This window comes from Talpa occidentalis, unplaced genomic scaffold, assembly GCF_014898055.3.
Source record: "Talpa occidentalis isolate TD23 unplaced genomic scaffold, MPIMG_talOcc4v2.1 talOcc4.8, whole genome shotgun sequence".
Lineage (NCBI taxonomy): Eukaryota > Metazoa > Chordata > Mammalia > Eulipotyphla > Talpidae > Talpa > Talpa occidentalis.
In genome coordinates this window covers 61,169,705-61,192,749 of record NW_023605194.1, presented here as the reverse complement: position 1 = coordinate 61,192,749, position 23,045 = coordinate 61,169,705, and the positions used below count along the sequence as shown (strand labels likewise).

Here is a 23,045-nt window from a genome sequence, read left to right as displayed (position 1 = left end):
GCCAAATCCTCAAATGTCCAGATTAGTAACTGTAGCATGCTAAAGAAAGGTGCATGTAAATAGCTGGAGATGGTATATGGTCCAGAGTCCAGCATAAAATAAATTCCTTTCTGAGCATTCCCTCCATTCCCCTAACCCAAATACATGCATTAGAAAGTAGCAAAACCCTTTAGAAACTCCTCTTAGCCAACTGCAAACTTATCTGTTGCCACAAGTGCAAAGGGGTAGGATGTGAACCTGTATGTCACAAATCTCTTTAGCCACTTCAGTTGGTGACAGAACACAAAATGAGAAATTCCTACGTATACACATCAGTCTGTCTCCACTTTTTATAAAACTGGAATAAAATGGGAAAGTGCCATCTTTATTTATCCTAATTGAATTTTAAATGTCCTTTTGACACAAAAAGGTATATACATGACACAGCTACACAACCTTTTTTCAACTGGACAACAAGTGTCAAAACCCCGTGGATGTATAGGGTAAAACAAGATTGGTCAGGAAAAGAGAATTGTTCCTATAACTGGTACTCTGACACAATGTCCTATTGCCATTTAAAAAAAAAAAAAAAAAAAAAAAAAAAAAAGGTCCATTATCAGTTTATTCAAGTTTGTTTCATGTTGTTCTAATCCTTTTGGATAAAAAAAAAATTCAGACTTTCGTAATTTGTGTATGCTGATCTTCATCAAAAGGTTCATTCTCTGGATCAGAGTCAGTGGTGTCAGAATATCTATAATGATCAGGTTCATTGTCACTAACATCTGGTGTAACAGAAGTTGAACTGCTAGCCTCTGGATTTGATGGCTCCTCTACTGTTTTTGTGAAGTACAGCTTCACCTAAAGAAAGAAAAAGAAAAAGTTTAAATGGAAAATCCATAAATCTCACTAATCTTAAATTACTTGGCAAAAATTTTTTAACAGATTCATTTTTAAGTACTATAACAAACATGATCTTTAAAAGCCTTTTAAATGACTCCCAAGATTTCCTACAATTTCTTGTTATAAACTGAAAAGATAAACTGATGTTAATATACATTTTTCCCTTTCCCAAAGTTTATTTTTTATTAAAGTAACATTACATTGTAACATTGTATGTTTCAGGTGTGCATCACTGAATATCGGTGTGTATATAATACATTATACTCACCATTAAAAGTCTAATTCTATCCTTCACTATAATTTACCTACCCATCTTTTCCCTTCCCTTCAGGTAACCACTAGTAAGACCACTAATTGGTCTTAAAGTTCAAATGATATACTATTTTTAAATAAGGATAACCTGTAAGAATTATATAATTCTACAACAGTTAATGCACCGAGATTATTGTTCATGTATTTTCGATCACGAAATTCAATTCACAAATAGTTTAGTTTCAAAAAAATATTTCATGTACTATCTGAAATTCAATGTATTTTCTGATACAAAGAATACTATAGGGCCTCCTCCAGTGGCGCAGTGGTTGAGACACTAGTGTCTTCACATTTGGATGGTGTGCTTTAGTCAAAATGATTTCTTACTTATCACTTTTTAAATATACCAACCTCATTCTAGTTTAAGAGTTTTTGTACCTGCTGTTCCCTCTTTGCCCCAATAATAGTACAGATCACTCATTTCATTTATGACTCTGACTACATGTCACCTGCTTGGAGAAGCCTTCTATAACTATACAGTTAAAACACACCAAGATCATTCTCTGTTCCATCTCTGCTTTATTTTTTCATAGCATTACCATTTATTTGTTTACTGACAACTGAAAGCTTAATTACAAATATAAAACCTCTACATACTGCAGGGGAGGAGGGAGGGGGGTGAGAGGGAGGGAGGGAGGGGCACAGGGGACTGTGGTGATGGTGCACAGGTGCCTTGGGAAGGAAATTCTATGAGAACTCAACCAGAGGGGGTGGGGGGAAGCAAATAGTGTTTAAAAAAAAATAAAAAAATTAAAAGAAAAAAAAGAAAGAAATCTTTAAAAAAATTAAAAATTAAAAAATATAAAACCTCTTATAATATTAAAATAGAAAATAATAAAACTAGGGGAAGTCACACTTTAAAAGTTAATGACTAAGGAAAATGCGGACATAAAAGTAAATGGAAACCTATGGATTCTAAGACTCTTCTAACCATTTAAAAGAACTGTAAGATTTAAAGGCACTTAACAATAGGCCTATTTTCATTTAAAACATGTAGCCCCCCCCTTCTAAAAAATTATTACTAGCAATATTCTTAGAAGCTATGATTACATATGTTACATGTTATAAAAATGGAAGGAAGCCCAAAAAAGTATGAGAGATTTAAGAGCGAGGAAGGACAGGGACAGTAAAAAGGAGGGGGGAAAATCAAGTAGAATTAAAAATGTAAAAGGGAGGGCCTCCCCGGTGGCGCAGCGGTTGAGCGCTGGGTTGCGAAGCTGCCCGCGGCCTCTGCGGCGCCGGTTCGATCCCCGGCTGCTCCCCGGCCACCAGAGGAGGGTCCCACATGGCGCGCAGACCTCTCCTGCCGCCCGCTGCTCCCCTCAGCAGTGTACTTCGGTCCTTCTGCCTGCTCTGCTCCCCGCTCTGGCTCTGGTGAATTCTCTCACCCTCCCGCGCTTCTGACTGTACCCAGTGCATGTATAAACAAAAAAACAAACAAACAAACCAGCAAACAAATAAAATAAAAGCATGCCTCTATAAAAAAAAAAAAAAAAAAAAAAAAAAAAATGTAAAAGGGAATTTTAAAAAGGCAAAAAAAAAAAAAAAAAATAGGTGTTTACAAGTTAGATTTTTTTAACCTGGAGAATTTCTGTCATCTCATAAATTGAATAGCAATACATACCCAGATCAGATACAGATAAAAGTAAAACAAGACAAATAATTTCAAGACATATTAACTGAGGAAGGGCATACTTTTATAAAGAGAGTAACAGGTAAGATGATCAGAGACAGCCTTTCAAAGCAGATGAGACAGAAGTTAAAGCTAGACTAAAGGAAAATGTGTTAAGAGGTATAGGGAAAAGAGAAAAATGGGAAAGACTAGAGACAGAAAAACATCAATCTGAAGAAATAAAAAGAGACTATGGATCAAACTCAGGGAGCAGGGAAGAGAATGTTGGCTAGAGTTGTGCTAAATTGTGAAGATCCATGTAGTTCGTATCAAAAAAAAAAAACACAAAACAAAACAGTTTCTTAAAAGTGTAAACAGGAGTGACACAATCAAATCTATTTTTAAGACTGCTCTGCCAGGGTGAGAACAAACTGGACAAACTGGAGAGGGACAAGAGTAGAGCAGTAAGAACATTCCATATGAATCACTCCCAAATGACTGCATTCCCTTCCACTTTTTTCTCCCCCCATTCCTATTTCATATTCACTTATTCCTCCCCAACCTCTGCCCAAATTTCATCAAACAACAAAAAATAGGGTAATAAAAACACAGCTGTTTTGGACTCTGTGTGTATCCTAGACTTTATTAGAAACTCTCAAATTACTGATAACATAAATACTCCTTCCAAAATAATTTAATATTTAGTCAAGCAAGTCTGTCACTAGCTATACAGTCAGAATAAAACATATACACCGTAATTTCTCAAAACATTTTAAACTGACCTTAAAATTTGGAGAAAAGTATCGGTTGGCCTTGTCTTTATTTGCTTTGTCAAGATCATTTTTTGTTAAAGTAAGTACTAGGTATTCCTTGTCATTATCGGCACGTTCTATACTGCAAATACTATCAATTTCTTGATCACATAGACTTCCATTTTCTACTTTTTCTGAGGTTTCCTCTGGTCCTGGTATGAAGAATGTATTTACCCAAAAGTGAAACATTTTGTCCTTAAAAAAAAAAAAAAAAAAATTAATTAAAATTTTTTGTAAAAAAAAGAAAATCTCATTTACCTTCAACATTTGCCCTAAGAAGTCAAAAAGAATGTCATGCGTTTCATATTTTGAATAGCCACACAAAGACTAACACTTGGCAATCTATGGGTTCTCTGCTGCCTCTCATTCACGTGATTTTTCCTTTATTCAAATTTTACACCAAAGAAGTAATTCCATAGTTCTAAGATAAGTTATTTTTGTTTCAAAACCTTAAGATATCTCCTAGCTAGTCTAGAATTAGCTTTAAAAAAAACCTTTTGAATTCATGTGTTTTAAAAATTCAGATATAGATTTAATTTTCTCTACTTCAACAAGCTATTGATTACAAAATTTACATTAACAAAATATCAACTTCCTTTTGAAAGGTCAACTTCCTGATGAAGCAAGATACATATTATTTTTACTTCTACAGCAATACAAACCATTAAGTAGCTCTAGTTTCTTGCATAGTAACGCATGTTTGAAAACTTTCATAATAAATATGGGGGGGTGGCAGTTCTGACCTTTCTTCTGTTATAAAATGCCCATTTTTAAAAAAAAATCATTTCCTACTAATATTATGAGGTCTTGTTAATCAAAAACAGTATCAGAAGTTCATCCCTTTAAACCTTATCTAGCCAACATAGAAAATGTTCTTTTTCTTCTCGTAATTACTGGAATTTAGTCTTTTTGGATCATTTAGCAATTAATGATGTACACAGTCTTGTGACATCTTATCTGGCACCTTAAATTGCTATTTAAATCTTTTATTCTAATTTATTTTCAAGTTTTGTTTTCTTCTGAGAAAGATGGTAAGACCTTTAAAGGATCCTATGTTTTAAATTTCTTTGTACCTTGTACCTAGCTGGCAAAGCAGTCTCACATATAAATATTTTAAAAATATTTGTGAATTTCAATTATTTTAGCAAAGTGGTTGACCTAGTAACTATATACATCTTTTATTTAGTCAGAGGACACTAAGCTAGTAATAAATTCCCAAAGCCATAAATTCCATATATGTACTGACTGTATCATAACCGCTTTTGTTAAAATCCCAGCAAAAACTTGTAACGACCAGGAAAAAACACATAAAATGAAAATATATGTACCGTAATTAAAGATAAATATTTAATATTCAATTGTGCTAATGTAATGTACAGATGATAAGTACTAAAATAAGAATACATTCCTAAAAGCATAGGGAAATAGTGATACAGATATCGATTTTTAAAAGCAAACTAAAATATTTTATGTGTACCAATCTTACAATGAATAAAAGAAAAAAATCTTAATACGCTAACTTTAAAACATTTGCTAACCCTTATTGAATTATTATATATTTTTTCAACATTATTGAGATATATTTAACTTTCAGTTATACAGGAGAGGTAGGAAATGGGATTTTGGTTAAAATAAAAATCAGCTTAACATGTTGTGATTTTCCAACTACTTGTATTCTGGTTAATGGAAATTATATTTCTTCTGGTAAGTCAAAGTAGAGTATGATTTTTTGTAAATGAAACTTTTTAAAAAGTTAAAAATCAGGAAAACAAAATCCCATCAGAATGTCCAAAGATTGGTAATATACTACCTAGTATGTTTAATAAAGTAGTGCAAATATACAAAGCTCAGGTTTTTGTTACTACCTAAAAATTTTGATAGTAGGCACACCCTAAATGTTCACACTTAATATTTCAAACCAAGATAGTTTGTTTAAAATGAGCTCTTGCATTATCTAAGTATAGTGCAATAAGATGTAAACCTCACTAACTTTCTAAACCTGAATATTTAAATTATACCACATTTTCAGTCTTTATTACTTCCTCTTCAAACCTATTTCTCTTATAACTAAAACTCTAAACTCAGTAAATTGAGGAAGCAAAATATAAAATTCCCAGGCTCAAGATATAAACCCAAAATGGGGGAAAAGTGATCTGAGTCATTAATAAGACCACAAAACAGGTATTACTTATACATATAGACCAAATTTTTTTTCAACTCATGGTCCCATGCTAACTTCCTGTTGTCTAATTAATCACCCTTTCTTAGCAGATTATAATTAACTGAATGGGATATGTATGGAATTTACAATATTTGCACAAAATTTCTTTCATAACCCAAGTTAAGGGAAACTAATTTCAAACTATAATGCCATATGGTCTTTTACTTGTAATAAAATTATTTAGCATTATAATGGTTCAAGGGGGTGGCGCAAGGGTTAAGCACCGCACTACAAAGCAATCCACACTACTAAGCAATCAGCAATCCAGCAGCCAGCCGCTGCAGCACCTCTCCTTCCTGTCTCACCCACTGCTCCCCTCAGCAGTGTATTTCAGTCAGTCTGCCTGTTCTGTACCCAACTCTGTCTCTGGTGAATCCTCTCACCTCCTGCATCCGGGCCTGTACCCCAGCTCTTGTATGCATAAATAAATAAATCTTAAAAAAAAAAAAAAAAACCATTATAATGGTTCGTCAATGCCACAGTAAGCAAAGCACGTGCAGGTCTAATAGAAAACCAATTATAATTCATTAGATGTTAGTGATAAAAAATATATTTATCTTTTAATCTCTCCTTACAAACTGATTTCTGCCTAGCCAAAGGATTTAAGCAAAAGATCTGAGGTTATGCCTCATGGTAAGGCAATTTTGGATATTTTTCCCAATAAAAGTAAAGTGCAAACCTTTTTTAGCATCTTGTTCTGTTTGTGGAAGAACTCTACTTTGATGTCACCACACACAGGCAAAGGCTGAGGAAATTCAAAATACATGAACTTGTCTTCCCGTCGTGTGGGTCCTGAATTGGAGGAATATATCTTCACCTTTAGCTGGCAGACCACAAACTGGGGATCTGCGTGGTTAAATACATACTAGTATCATTTTACATGAAATGCCTTTAACTGTAAAATTGTCAAAATCTGTTTTTATGATTAACATTACAATACACAGAAAATAGCAATTCTGCTTCTGTAACCCTGATGTAAAATAAACTGCAAGAACTGGGTAAAAAATATATATAACCAACCTATATATAACTACTGTATGTAGTACTAGAAAGTTAAAATTATGGCATATAATACTGTATGTAGTAGTAGAAGGTTGTAATACTGGTAAAGTCAATTCTATTTCATAAACAGTTTAAATTCCAATATTAGATTTCTAGCAGAACAGTAACATCAAAAAATTAACTTTATTAAAATTATGCTAAAAATCCCAGCAGTCATGCATCACTTAACAATGGGAATATTCTGAGAAATACATCATTAGACAATTTTGTTGTTATGTGAATGTCACAGAATGTACTCACAAACCCAGATGGTACAGCCTACTACACACCTAGGATTTTATACACTTAGGGACCATGAAGAACAAATTGAACACAAGGAAATATGAAAAACAGTAAACAATCTGAGGTGTGAAGCTGTTGCTAGAATAAAACACCAGGTAATAGGAATTCTGGGACCATCATCGTCTATGGAGTCCAATGTTGACCAAAATGCCAATATTGTGACATGTGACTACATACACTACCTTAAGAATAAAAAAGTTAAAATAACTTCTTGGCACATTTTATGAACTACAAATAAAGCAACTTTTCAAACATATTTGCTATGTATTATAAAGTATTGTGTAACAAAATACAAATCATTACATGCTCACAACAGAAAATATAATTTATAATTACATGATAATAAATTCCATAAACACAAGTCTCAATATTTATAAAAATATTAAACATCATTCATTTTACATATTATTCACATTTTACTTTCAAAGGTGTACAAAGGCATCATCATGATAAACAGAATAAAGATTTGAGATGTCTGCAAAGAAATGCAACAGACATCAAGTGAAAATTGTAGCACATATTATCTCCTTCCAAAAGACACTCCCTGTTTTAACAACTATTTTAGCTTTGACTCACATATATTTTAAAATAAATGGAAAAATATGACTTCTCAAAAATGTATCCTTCTTTTATATTAACAATTCAAACTCTAAGTATAGAAAGGGAAGAATTATGTTTTATTTTAAAAATCTATTTCTAAACACATTCATACTTTACATTAATGATAGAAATTAGGGACATGAATGTTAAGATGCTATGACTTTGAAAATCAAAGTTACATGAATAATATGTACATTTGTAGTGTACTAATGAGTTAAAAAGCAAGAGTTCCTTAAAAAGACAGTAATTAACTTTAGAAGTTAGAACATGAGTCTTGAAGGAAGAAGCATGCCAAGACGATCAAGAAAACAAAAATATAAGCTTGCATAAAGTGCATGAGAAATATGTAACAGCCGTAAAATCCTCACCACCAAAATCATCATATTTAAAGATGGGGGGCGGGGGGAAAGCATCACATTATCAATGTGACAAAAACAAAAAATTTAAAAAACTAAAAACGAGGCCAAAAGTTTCTCCAAGCTAGGTGAACTTCCAGTTTAATAAACATCTAATGACTCCTCTATGCAGTATATATGTAGTATCAACAACCACCTGACAAGTAATAGGTTTGATAAAAGCATGTAGGATTATTCTACTGTAGATTTGTGAGACATTTATGATGAGAAAAGGGCACCAAAAATAGGGAAACAGTATATTAACATTCTGTTGATAAATTTCACTTACTTGACTAAGATTCAAAGTACAATGAGACATTTGATAAGGCTTAAGTGGTAGTGAACATTTTACTAGGGAGTCTACCATGAAAAAAGCAAACAAACAAGGCATAATTTCAAAGCTGTGATAAAAATCAGTCACGATGAAAATGTCTTGTAATCTTATTAACCCAAACTCCACTAATTCAGAATCTTATAATTCTGACCTTAGACTTTAAAAAGAAAATTAACTGCTTACGCCATATTCCAATTAAACTACACCTAAATATGTATCTTAAGGAATTTTAGAATATAAACAACTCATAAACTAATCAAAATCAGTGTTATTAGAATCCTGCCCAGAAACTAAGCTAGAGTTTTAATAAACCTTAGAAAAAGATTTTATTAAGTCACTAAAGAAAATAATTGTTCATAATATGAACTTCACATTTTAGGTAGCTGAGACCTAACTTTTCAGAAGTCCATTAGTATTGTTTTGATTACTTATGACATAATTCTGATATATTTCCTGTGATACAATTATGTTCTAAAACAATGACAAAATCCACACATAATAAATAAAATTCAGATTAAATTTTCTTGGACATACGCATATTGATATAGTCTTGACCATCTTTTATTGACATTTTTAAATAGTATAACAGGTAATACTATATATTATAGACTGTAGAACATATGTTTGACATGAAGAATTCTTTTTCCTTTACTTAGAATTATTAATACACTAATCAAATAAAAAATAATGACTGTTAAGCTCTAACACCTTTGCAGAAGTTGTCACCACTAATTTTTTTTTCTTCACTGATTTCTCTTTCAACCCAACTGCTGCCCTAGAAATTCCTCACCTTCTGCTGTCCCTGAGTTTCCCTAGCCCCACACCCTATTTACAACTGCCATTTCTGTCCAACGCTTCACAAAATATTCATTTTAATTTGCACCTTAGAGAGTACTTTTAAGTACCCATTGGATCTCTTCATATGAATAGCTCACCTTTACTTGATTTAAAACATGTTAAAACCAAAAATATCAACATTTATTTTACCAAATCTGATTTACTTTTCTTTCTTCTTGCCTCTCTTGTGAATTACTCACCTGACCAGAATAAAAACTTTGACAAAATATTTAAATATAAATGACAAAGAAATACTAATCAAATCCCACTTGAGTGCCCTAACACATCCGACTTACAGAAATTAAAGCAAATCACATAACTGGTTTCCTTTCCATCATTTTTCTTCCTCTTGCAAATACCACTTCCCGTGTAATTGTACTTTAAAAACACTGCTTAAACCTCCAGTATTACCAATGACAATGTAATACTTATCAAGTATGATATACCCACATTCAGAGTCCTCTTAAACAGCCAGCCACACATTCCTTTATTATTCTATTTGCTGCCTCTATTTTTCTTGTCCTATTACCTTCAGTTTTATTCCTATTGCCTATTCCTTCAGTTTTAATGCCAATCTAAACTATATGCTTTTTCAATATTCAGTAAAGAGAGGGATTGAGCAACTCCCTGAAACTTTTTCTGAATGTACCAATTATTATTTATACATACAACCTTTGACTTAATTACACTAGTTATAATAGTTTCACTACATATGTTACATCACAGTACATAGACAACTAGAAAATTAATAAAGATTAAAAGAGTTTCAGTAATCAATAACTTGAGAAGTTTAAATGCAATATTAAGAAGAAAAAAATACACTTAAATACAGCCAGGCAGGACAGAACTGTAAGAAATTTTTGCTAGAGATGTCAATGTGATAAAAATTATACTAGACATGATTATCGGACTAAGTGTTTTCTCTACCTTATTATCTCCCTGATATTTTATACCTTTCTTTCTTTCACAGATATCTATACTACAGGAAGAGCATGTATTTTTTCTTTCTTTCTCCTCCTATGAATCTAAGTTCCTGTGTTTATCATCTCTAACAGCCCAGTGCCTTCCATGCAGCAGTTTTTAAAATTACAATGAGATGACAGAAACACCAACGACACTCTTAGAAGTCTTTAACATGCTATATTAATAAATCTGTAGTCTTTCATAAAGTTGCCTTGTTCTAAGAATACATGGAAGAGCTGATGAAGGTGATCATAACCTATCTGTCTAAGGTGAACATTTTTAAAACACAAAAACTAAAACCACTAACAAATTGTAAAGTATTACTGATATATCACTAGAGGCATTAAATATTAAAGTAATACCTCATCTATAAACTACAAAATATAAATAAATAAAACATACTTAAGCATGAAAACATGACTGACCACTTCCAAGGTAAAAACTAATTTAAACTATCTCTGCTATAGAAAAAAGCAGCAATAGTCCAGTCTTTTACAGGACTGGAAATAATTCTCAGTTATCTTCCCTTGAATAACCAGGTATTAAGGTTCCTATCTGTCTAGTCAAGAACTCTGGCCAACTATAACAAAGAAATAGAGTACAATTAGGGTGAGTGAGACAGGCTTACAGAGGTTAGTGTAAGAGAAGTAAACAGAGGCAGACATCAAAGACATGATCTCTACTTAGCACTTATCTAGAAAGTTTCAGCTATCAAAATATCTTCATTTTATTGACGAGCAAACACAAAGAGAGGTACATGATGTGCCCAAGGATATACTGTACATTAATGAAAAATCTAAGACTAAAACTTGGATCTAACTCCAGGTTTTTTCTAACAACCCACACCTTGATACAACCCTATTCACTCAAAACACTTCAGCTTGTCACCATGTCTTACCATTTTATCTTTTTCTTTTTATAGTGCACGTCACATTACTATCACTAGCTTGGTCTTCTTAAAATATTAAGGAATTGATCTCTGCCCCAGAGTCAGTAAACTGATAAATCCCTCTCATGCTGGATCACTGAGAGGACAGGTGTTTTAGTCATCTGATCAGAATTTAGGCTGCATTTGGTAATTACAGCACAGAATATTCTTTGATAAATATAATTGGGCTCCAAAGACATTTAAAACCATGACCTTCTTAGCCCAATGCACTAAACAACTGAGCTAGTTAATTAGTTTGGATACTTCAGAAATATATATTCCCGCATACATTTTAAGTGTGGTAAGTTTCTTTCTAGATTTTTATATAAACTTTTTTACATGTTAAGAAAAGTATTCCAATATACGGATGAGAATTTAGAGCACTTACTGCAAGTTCCGCCACTGAACATTGGAATAGTTTCAAACATCATCTTGTGAAACAACAGTGCCACTGGTCTATAATCCAGATGATTCTTTAACAGGTAGCTATAATAATACACATAGCGCCTCTGACTGGGAATAGTTACTCCCTGGTAGACAGAAAAAAAAAAAAAAAAAAAAAAGAAAAGAAAAGCTGAATTCAAAAGAAAAGTTCCATTACAGTTATCTCACTAAATTGTTATGGTAACTGGGTTGTAACCGCTGAATAACACATGTACATTAGAAATATGACCTAAGTGATTAATATTTAAATCTAACTCAGTAACAGTAAATCAGAGCAACATGAATGCAAAAAAATAATCAGAATAACTATTCTCCCTTAAAATTATGAAAGCCCCCATCTATTCAATGGTCACAACAATGGTCTGACCCATGAATCCAATAAGCAAAGGCCAATACATATCCAAAAGCCTCTTTACTGTAGCTGTACTTTTTACTGACTATGTTCCCCACAAGGATTTATGGACTTTTATTAAACACATAACTCCTTACAAACCTGGTTACTTATTTTCCAGGCAAAAACATTATCAGAATTGGCAAACTACACATAAGCATACTGCCTTTAAGAGGCAGAAATAGCAATAGTAAAAAAGTGAAGCTGCCAATAAAACAGAATCGTGCCACTGACATAAATGCAAGCAATAATCTTTAACTGAGGTAATTACAGAGGTCCCCGAGCTATATATACCTCTTTGTTAAGAAATCAGGGAAATACGTTTCTGAAAATGTAAGTATGATAAATGCTAAAAACATATAATTCACATGGTATTTGAAAGGGGATCCTGACTTATCTAAAGAAAAAAATCTAATGTGTGCAGCAATGTAATCACTGAAGTTCCTTAGTAAAGGAGGTATTCGAGCACTTGTTTAAGATTTCTTAATTACATAATGTGACTTCAGAAAAATTCAAGCATTTAACTTCAAAGCATAAGACAAATAATAACATGAAAAAGTTTTAAGTATGCTCAAGAAAAAAAGAATTCGTAATACTTCTCTAAGTTACTATTGGCTTCTAAATCTCCCAAAGTGTTAAAAGCTCTGGACACAAATACCTTTCCTCTCTCTACTGAAAAGATGAACAGCAGGTATGTACGTATTCACTGTAGTATTCGCAGTAATTTTTTAAGTTAGCATGACTATTACAATTAAAATATAACAAATGTCAAAAATAAAGGAAAGTCATTTCAAATTAAGACAAATGATTTAAGTTTTTGATCATAGTGAAAAGCCCATATAATTTGTGGTCAGTAGACTTGATTTAAATGCTGACAGTCAAAATACAAATACAATAATATGTACCCACCTTCTTCACAATATTCTCCTGAATCTCAAACACCAAATGCAATTACACAAAAGCATGCTAACATTACAAAATGTTACACAAATACTAATTAACAGTTTCTGAAATTTTACCTATATTTAAATTATAAAAATAAATTGGGAGAGTTAGAATTTTAGTTCTCTGTATTTTTATTAAAGATCAGCAATAGAGAATAGAACAGTATTATCTGAAGAGTAGCTACAAAAGTCAATACTAAAAATTATTAAGTTTAAAAAGTATTTATACTTAAAATGAGTTTTTATACCAATTACTTAATGCCACTTCAGCCAACAATTTGCCATTCATATTCATCAAAATAAAATGCAGAATTGCAAAAGAGATTGAGAGATATGGCAGATGGAAGATGGGGGTGGAAAGAAATCTTTTGAACTATGTGAATGTTTTATCTAGTCAAAAATTAAACAATTTTTTTTTCATTTTAAATAACTACAAGTCTATAAATAGACAAGTTGTCAAATAATTTGTTGGGGTTCAGAATGATGATGATATTTTCCTCCTTATCTCCACTCGTGATATAAGTTTGTATGTCATTACAAAAAGTTTTTCAAAGTTTTACTTTATCCCAAGTAGCAAAGATTAATAGCATTTTCTCTAGTTCGGGTGTATACATACCCAATTAATCTTTACGAGAAAGGGCTAAGCACATTGCGTAGAGAATGTCTGGATCTACTAGTCTGTCAACACTGGATGAGTAATTTATGTACCAACATGATTTGAACCAAAATTACACAATTCCAAGAAAAGCACTAAAAACAATTGCAAACTTAATCATCTTAATATCAAATTATATAAAATTAGGCTTCTGTATTTTGACTTAGAAATTCTTGTTTATCTGTTAAATTACAGCACCTCAAATTCACTGTGTCCAGATTAACAGAAACGAAAAAATTGGAAGGCACAAATGAATATGGACTATAAATCTTAATATGTCCTCTTCATTCTATTCTTGTCTCTCATGCACAATTACTGAAATTTATTTAACAATATAGTGAATCATGCTATAAACCAGGATTTGAAATAAAATTGTTAAAATTGCAATAAATTGACAATGCAATTTACAACATTTCAAATATATTTCCTGAATGCATATACCAAAAACAGTGATTTATGGGAATGTTTAACTATAGTATTTTGAATATGAAGATTTAATTTAAAATACATATCTAAAAAAATGAACATTTTATTCATCTTCAAGATTACTTTATATATATGAAAAAGGGCTGAACTTTAAAGCTGTTGGAAATTTTTTAAATTACGTTTTTTAAATTTCCATTCCTCATTTAAATTAAGACTAATAAAATTAGTTTTATTCTCTAACCAAGAACTTTTAAGCAAAACTGGTCTATAACTGTATCACAAAGGTACCTTTTTACTCTCTGCCACTAATGATTTCCCTTTTCCACTAATTGTGAAGAAAAATGCTTATACTCTTAACCTTTTTCCCTTAAATATAACTTTCAAAACATTCTAATTTTAGCTACACTTAGCATTCTTCAGGCCAATTTAGCACCATTCCTGGACATCATCTCAAAAGGCAACCATTACTCAAGTTCACAGACTAGGATATCTGGTGTACCTTCCACTATATTTCTTTCAATTCCCTTTTCCACTAACAATACTCAGTCTTCACCTATTCCAAATCTCTATCACTCAGTAACTTTCTTCTGGTATGCACTTATAAGCTCCTGACCACAATGACTTCAGCACTTTGTTCACACTACCTCTCCCTATTTTATACCAGATTTCATCCTTCAATAAATTCTACCCTAATTTTACTGGGAACCAGTATGGGCACTCACAAAATTTTCTATTCTCATCTTAAAATCTTTTCACTCCTGATATTTTATAAAATATCTTCTTCAAGTTTACCTAGGTTTTATTTTGGTTCTATTAATTATCACTTCTCTGACATTCGTCTTTTATTCTCTCCACCTACATCCTCCTAATAAGCAGCTCAGGTAACCCTATCCCTTATCCAAAATAAGCTAACAACTCAAAGACCAAAAACCTAAACTCTCCCCATATCTCTCAAAAATCTACCCTCTCCTTCTATATAAGAGCAAATTCTAAAGGAGAAGCCTCTACTCTTGAACAACATGGAAATCTATTACTATGAGGCTGATTTGTTAATGGTCATTAGTGCTTTCTTAACAACCAAATTTCTTACTGTTTTCCTAATCCCGTCCTGACTCATTTTTCTTTTTTTGGTTCCATGCCAAAAATCCCTTACTTCTATCATAGGGCACTCTGTAAAGGTTTTCTTGTGTCTTTACTGGATCTTTCTCCTTTTCTTGTCCTTAAATGTCGCTGTATCTCAAAATATTTGGTCTTGGCTATCTCTTCTTTAGTTCAGACCTATCTATTACAGTTGTTTAATTATAAATATTAAACATTAATGCTCAATATGACTATATACCTATATTCCATTTCAAAATTTCCAATTCTTGGCAACATTTCTATCTGGTAATCTCAGGAGCACTTAACACACAACATACCCCAACACTGAAGCTTTTATATATTTTTTGCTTATGCCAACCCTGTTATTTTTAATCAATGATATTCACTATTTTTCTCCAGTATGTTAACCTGAAAGCTCTTCTAATACCATCACTGCTTAATCAACTCTTACTATGTTCCTTCGCATTGTTCTAAATGCTTTCATAAATAGTTTAATACACATATAATGAGTATCACTGGTAATGCCACTTTAATGATGAAGTGAAATCATACATCTTAAGAGTAATGGAACTGGATTTCACCCTGGCAGTCCAGCTTCATAGTTTGTATTCAACTCACTATGCTACAGTCATTATCTACCTACTATAGTGAAAAACAATAGACAGCAGCAATATACACAGGATTACTAAAGAGAAAAATAAGGGAACTGCAGGACTATAGCAAAGGTCCAAGTAGCAGAGTGAAGGCAGAGATTGGTATTGTCAGTCAACATATCAACTACATAGCATTTGTGTGCATACACGTTATGCACATGCATATGTACACATGAACACACATGTGCATGCACACATACTGTGCCAGAGGTTAACCTCAAGTAGAATACTCATATTAGATTTCTACATGTCTATACAGATGTCAAAACCCTTATTTTTACACTGTAATACCTCCCAAAATACCATTTCTGGTTTTCTGTGGTCATTCTGGTTCGGTCAACTCCTGCCAATTTTTTGTTGTTATTTTAATTTATTTTTTACATCATTGTTCATTTTCAGACAATACTTGCTTCCCCCCACCTACACTCCTGCAATTTTTAAATAGCCAATTGGTATCCATCTTTATCTGTTCTCCAATTTATTAAGTTTTATTAAAGAATGAAATTAATCACATTATCAATTAATTCAAAATGTTAAATGGTTTCTCAGAGCATAGCCACAAAAGAACAAATTCATCACCCAAACAACATACAAAACAGTCCAATTCTTTTTTTACTCTTACCTCTTAAAATTCCCTTGCATAAACACTAACTTTTGGCCAAACTAAAGCATTTCATTTCCCCTATACTGTACTTTCTGCTTTTTTAAATATGCTCTCTTTAATACACCTGGCAAGTTTCATATATTTCCTAACACCTGGACTAATTTAGATAACAAGTACTTGATGTTTCAAAGTTTGATCGCGGTCACATAATGCATTTCAGATGAGGTATTTCTTGAAGGCACTTATACATTTCATTCTTGAATGATTACTAAGATTTCATATTGAAACATTTATGTGAACATTGTAATTTAAAACTGCCCATTTCCTCTGGAAATGTTCAACTTCATTAGTATGTTATCATCACAATTATTTTAGCTCCTTCCCACTGCAGTATAAGTTCGATCCCCAGCCAGGGAGCTAACCCATATGGCACAGCAGACCTTTCCTGTCTCACCTGCTGCTCCCCTCAACAGCATATTTCAGCAGATCCGCCTGTTCTGCTCCCTACTCTGTCTCTGGTGGATCCTCTCACCCCCCCCCAAAAAAAACCTCTGACCTACACCCCAGCTCTTATATGCATAAATAAAATAAATTTTAAAAAAAGATTGTGATTGGCCTAACAAAGTCTTAACCTTGGTAAATGTCGTGTGGCTGATCAAAAAAGACAAATTCTAATATGTTAGTGTTATTGTATTATTTAAGCCATATATCTTCTTGATCTTAAAGTACATCGAAGATTTCTACTATAATTGCTTTTCTATAAATTTTTTCTTCATTTCTTCCAGCTTTTTCTTCATGTATTTTGATATTATGTTTAACACATAATAGTTCACAACTTTTTAAATCTTCATTGTGAAATGTACTTTGTGTTAATATAAGGACAGTCATGATCTGGTTTTACACTTTACTGCTGTAAATATACTTTGATACTGATATTCTGTCAGTTTCAAATTTCCCCTAGAAATCTGTATTTTTCTGAATCTATCTTTGAATGAAACATCAATTTTGTCCTGAATTGTTTTCTGTAAATCTCCTGTACATGATTAATCTCTTAAAAGAGAGAAACTTAAAAGTATTGGTTATACACCTTTCAAACCTAGAATACTGCCATACTACTACCAGAATAGAATATTACCTAGATACCAGAACACAAAGTACATAATGTTTTGTTCATGTTCTGTGCAGCAATACACTCAGATCATCCTTTCTATGATAAATTCACAATCTAAATTCCACAGTTTAAAAAGTAATTTTCTACTTCACTGTACTTTTTTCACTAGCACGTTTAAACTCAGAAATAATAATAGTTTGCTTGCTGCGTTGAAATCTACAATTCACAATGATCACAGTAAGATTAAATGAAAATAATTCAACAAAGGAAGACATATGATTCAGAATTGATTATTAATCCAATGGCAACATTTTATAACAATAGTTATTGTATATTAAGATTTGTGTCAGGGCCTCCCCTGGTGGCGCAGCGGTTGAGTGCTGGGCTGTGAAGCTGCCCGCAGCCTCTGCAGCGCCGGTTCGATCCCCAGCCACCGGCGAGGGTCCCACATGGTGCGACGTCCTGCCACGCCCGCTGCTCCCCTCAGCAGTGTATTTCGTCAGTCTGCCTGTTCTGTTCCCCGCTCTGGCTTTGGTGAATTCTCTCACCCTCCCACGCTTCTAACTGTACCCAGTGCTTGTCTTAATTAATTAATTCATCAATTAATTAATTAACAAATCTTTAAAAAGATTTGTGTTAGACATAGTATATAGAGCCCACACTATCACAACTTTTTATGCTACATACTATCTCTATTTTAAAAATAAGAAAATAATCCCAGTGCACATAATCATCTTGCTAAAAACCAGTATCTCATCCTAAATGTGAATCTGATTCTCAAACACCTACGTGTTCTAAGTTTTATCAATATCTCATATATTGACTAGTTGATATGATCCAAAGGCAGTCATTAACATCTTTGGGCTCTTATTTTTCCCATCTACAAATATCATCTACAAAGGTTCTCTTAAGGGAAAATTGGTAAAGAGATTAGAAAAAATAACCTGATTTTTTTTTTAAAGATTTATTTATTTTTATACAAGAGCTGGGGTATAGGCCAGAGGTGCGGGAGGGTGAGAGGATTCACCAGAGACAGAGACAGAGCAGGCAGACGGACCAAAATCACTGCTGAGGGGAGCAGCGGGCCCGACAGGAGAGGTCTGCCGCACCATGTGGGAATCTCACCAGCCAGCAGGAATTGAACCCACACTGCAGAGGCTGCGTACAGCTTCACAGTGCTGTGCTCAACCCACTGCGTCACTGGAGAGGCCCCTTACAACCACTTTATTCATAAATGTTTTACTTAAAAAATAACCTGATTAATATGACCAGGCCATTAAAAAATTCATTCCTAGAGAAACTAGAAAATTCCCTCTTCTTGTAATCATTTACAATAAAGGTAGCATTTTTGTTCTTTCTAGAATATTTAAGTCTAGTAATTGCTTTGAAAATGAAAAAATTTATAAGCTCAATTTTTGTCCTTGAAGTTTTTAATCAAAATAAACTCCTTTGCCTCTTGAAATTCAGAAATTTTGACAATTATTTCAAAATACATATTTGCAACCAGTCATGGAATGTTTTAATTCTTATCCATCTGTACAATAAATAATGCAAGTTATTGATTATAATTCTGAAACATAAATATAGATATGAGCAGTCTGAGACACTGGACAAAAAGAGAACCAACCCAGGAATTATGGTGCCTGAAGCTTTTACAGATGGGAGGTGGGAATGGAAGAGACAGGTTTGCTTTGGAATAATATGCCATATGCTCATGAAGTAAAAGGATTAAACAGCAAAGAATGACTTCTAGGAGAGTACAACATTGTTGCCATCTTATAAATTATTGAAAAAGAGCCATTTCTCAAGCAGTTATCCCATGTCAAAAAACATTCTTCACAAGAGATTATCAACTGTAGCTTGATTTCTCTGCAAAATTCAAAACTTATAATACTATTTGGCCATTACCAACACAATGACATATTTTCTGGTGAGCTGGCACCCACCATGTCATCTAATTTGTACCAAGTCTGCTGAGGAAATGTCAAGCCTCTCCGGGTTACTTTTAGTAATCTGCAAAGTCTACAAATTCTTCACCAAAACATGACAACTGGCTCCTCTTTTTTCAAAACAAATGGGAGGGGAAGGAGAGGTAAGAGGAGTAGAAGAGACATTCTGCTCCTATACAATTGTCACCAGAACAAAATTTTCTTCAGCTTCTTAATGTTTCTCTGTAACTAAAATTAACAATACAAGCAAAACAACATTAAAAGTTCTAAAACTTATGATAATGAAAAATGGGTAAAATGTATCTCCTATAATAGCACTTCACAATTATAAAAATGGAAATCCACATATTCAATCTAAAAGGAAATATTCACAAGAGAATAAATCTATTAGCAAATGTTTCCAGAATAAAACTACTTTGGATGACAGAATTCCACAGTTGTATATAACAACTTTGCCATCAGCTAAGTTTTCTTAGGATGAAATTAATTATATTCAATAAAGGATAAAAATACATTATTTTAGGGCCTCCTTAGTGGTGCAAGGGGTTAAGTCTCAGCACTAAGAAGCTATCTGGAGCACGAGTGCAATCCCCAGCCAGGGAGCTAACCCACATGGTGCAGCAGACCTCTCCTGTCTCTCCCGCAGTGTATTTCAGTCAATCCTGTTCTGCTCCCCACTCTGTCTGTGGTGAATCTTCTCACGCCCCACACCTCTGGCCTAGACCCCAGTTCTTAAGATGAATAAATAAATCTTTTTTTAAAAATACATTATTTCACTAGCACTCTAACCATTAGGTAAATGTGATATACTTGAAAGTTTTAAGACAATTAAATTTTAAAGATTTTAATGGAGAATGTAGTATTATATATATATTTTTAAAGATTTATTTATGCATACAGAAACTGGGGTACAGGCCAAAGATGTGGGGGATGAGAGGATTCACTAGAGACAGAGTTGGGAACAGAACAGGCGGACTGACTGAAATACACTGCTGAGGGGAGCAGTGGGCGAATCAGGAGAGGTCTGCTGTGCCATGTGGGCAGCTCCCTGGCCGGGGATTGAACTCGTGCTGCAGTGGCTGCAGATAGCTTCATTGGTTGCATCTTAACCCCTTGAGCCACAAGGGAGACCCGTGGTATTTATTATATTTATAAAAACAACCTCACCGCTTTATTTCATTCTACATGATTATGTCCCAGCATCTGCAAAAGGGGTATAAGCTGAGAAGTCCTATCTAAATAGGCCAATTTCCTCTATATTACATGACCCTTCAGGAGAATCTCACCTTCACAGATATTAATTATGATTGGTTTCAAAATTCTTTTGCAGTTCTAGGACTTGTGGACTTGACAGTGTAGTAATAAATTCAACTGCACATTTGAAGACTCAAATTTTACTCTAAATGCTGTTATTAACTAGATAACCTGGATCACAGCACTTCATCTTTTGGGGCCTCAAATTTGTCATCAACTAAAGAAATGTTCCCACAAACATTTTTGAGAAAACATTTCTATCAACTCTATCTAGAGCTTTCTAATGTGGTTTCAACCTAAAATGCAAATGGACAACTTTCCCAACAATATCTGCTCATAAATTCCTTCTTGCCTTTTTTTTTTCTTTTCCTTTATTGAGGTAACATTGGCTAACCACACTACATAGCATTCAGAAATACAGGATCCCACCTCTTCAGGTGTATGTTACCACTGCACCTCTACCATCAAAGCACCCATAGTCCTTTACCATAGACCAATGTGCCCCCTTCCCTCCTTGTTCCCACCTTTCCTCCTCCTCTTTTTACCTTTTTAAACAAGCAGGGTTAGAGGTAGGAGCACATTAGGATACTCCTTTAGACCTCTATATAATTTATCCAGAAATATGGCCTAAGTATACTAATTAATCATAAGTTAAGCACAGCAGATCTCAATGATTTATGTAGACTCCAAGATGCTAAAAGTGACCAATTTTGGTTAAATCACCTAACTCTGAGTCTTCATATCCTGTAACAACTAAACATAGTTTTTCTGAGTACCTCCTTAACAATATATAAAGAGGGGCCTCCCTGGTGGTACAAGGGGTTAAGCACCACACTATGAAGCAATCCGCAGCCTATGCAGCATGAGTTTGATCCCCAGCCGGCCAGGGAGCAACCCACATAGCAAAGCAGACCTCTCCTGTCTCGCCTGCTGCTCCAGTCAGCAGTGTATTTCAGTCAGTCCTCCTGTTCTGTTTCCCACTCTGTCTCTGGTGAATCCTCTCCCTCTCTCCCTCTCCCTCTCTCTCTCTCTCTCTCTCTTTCTCTCACACACACACACACACACACACATATACACATCTCTGGCCTGTACCCCAGCTACTGTATGCATAAATAAATAAATCTTTAAAAAAAACCAATATATAAAGAACTCCATTTTCTATTTACTGTTAGTCCATCACTTTCACTTGGGGGAAACCCCAACCTCCTAGAGGATGGAGGATATGCTATGCCCAGAAAGAGCAGTTTTGCTGATATATAGGTACTATTTCATACTACTACATTTTAGGTTTTATGTTTTATTTTCATAAATACTTTTCTTGCTATCTTTTAAACTCTGGTCCTATTTCACAATCCTTTTGGGCTTACCATTTCATTAAGTATCTTCCTCCCTCGAGAGAAACAGCATTGACAATATTACCAGATTGTGATGACTAAAATATTTTCCCTCTGACAAATTAAAATATGTCCTTACTTTTCTATTATGGAAACTTCTCTTAAATCTAAGCTAAATGGAAACTCAAAAAATAAAGTTTTAATATCCTTGAATTTTACCTTTCTCCCTCAACATGGTGGGATGGAATACTCCAATTACTTCTTAATGGATAATTTTCACTATCTGAAATATACAGCCAACTATTTTGATGAAGCACCTACATCAAAAATCAACCTACATGTGTGTAAGGGTGGATGAGTATAAGAGGGAGGAAAGAAAGTATGTGTGAGATCACAGCTTAGTTAGTAAAGGCTAGAAGGCTAAACCATTACAAGAATTTTTATTTCCCCCCCCAACTCAAATTTCTTGATTAAAGCACTTAACAAGGCTGTTGGCTGTGATGTCAAACAAACAAAATGGCCACACAGTTGAATACAGTAATGGCAAATGCCTTAGAAATGGTCAAATATATTTGTAGATTAGAAAAAGGGGCTATTGTAGTATCTCCATCACAATTTTATACAAAAACAAAATCACTTTTTTTTTGGTAAAACAACAAAGTAGGTTAAACAAGGATTTAAAATACCACACTTTTACATATGACTTCTCAATTTACCTCAGGTCCCACCTTAATTTACTTATTACTACTTTTCATCAAATTCCAATTTTGGAGTCCTATTAGGAAATTTTGGGGGACATGAACATTTTGGAAAAAAAAAATCTGCTGAAGAAAACTCAATATTCTACAGACAGAGCAGATCTACACTTAAGTACCTGTGATAGCACTATGGTTTTGCTGCTTTGGAAAAGACAGAAGCCCTACTATCATTGTGACTCACTGC

General features: G+C 33.5%; 1 protein-coding gene across 1 annotated transcript in view; it reads right to left on the bottom strand.

The window, feature by feature from the left end:
• Nucleotides 1–595: 595 nt before the first annotated feature.
• PTEN (phosphatase and tensin homolog) overlaps nt 596–23,045 on the bottom strand; it is an 86,111-nt gene continuing 63,661 nt past the window's right edge. Inside the window, exons 6-9 of the mRNA XM_037497321.2 lie at nt 11,626–11,767; nt 6,516–6,682; nt 3,586–3,810; nt 596–837 (exon numbers count right to left, since the gene is read on the bottom strand). Of these exons, the coding sequence (XP_037353218.1) occupies nt 652–837; nt 3,586–3,810; nt 6,516–6,682; nt 11,626–11,767 (720 nt within the window). The 3' untranslated portion in view covers nt 596–651. The remainder of the gene's footprint in view (nt 838–3,585; nt 3,811–6,515; nt 6,683–11,625; nt 11,768–23,045) is intronic.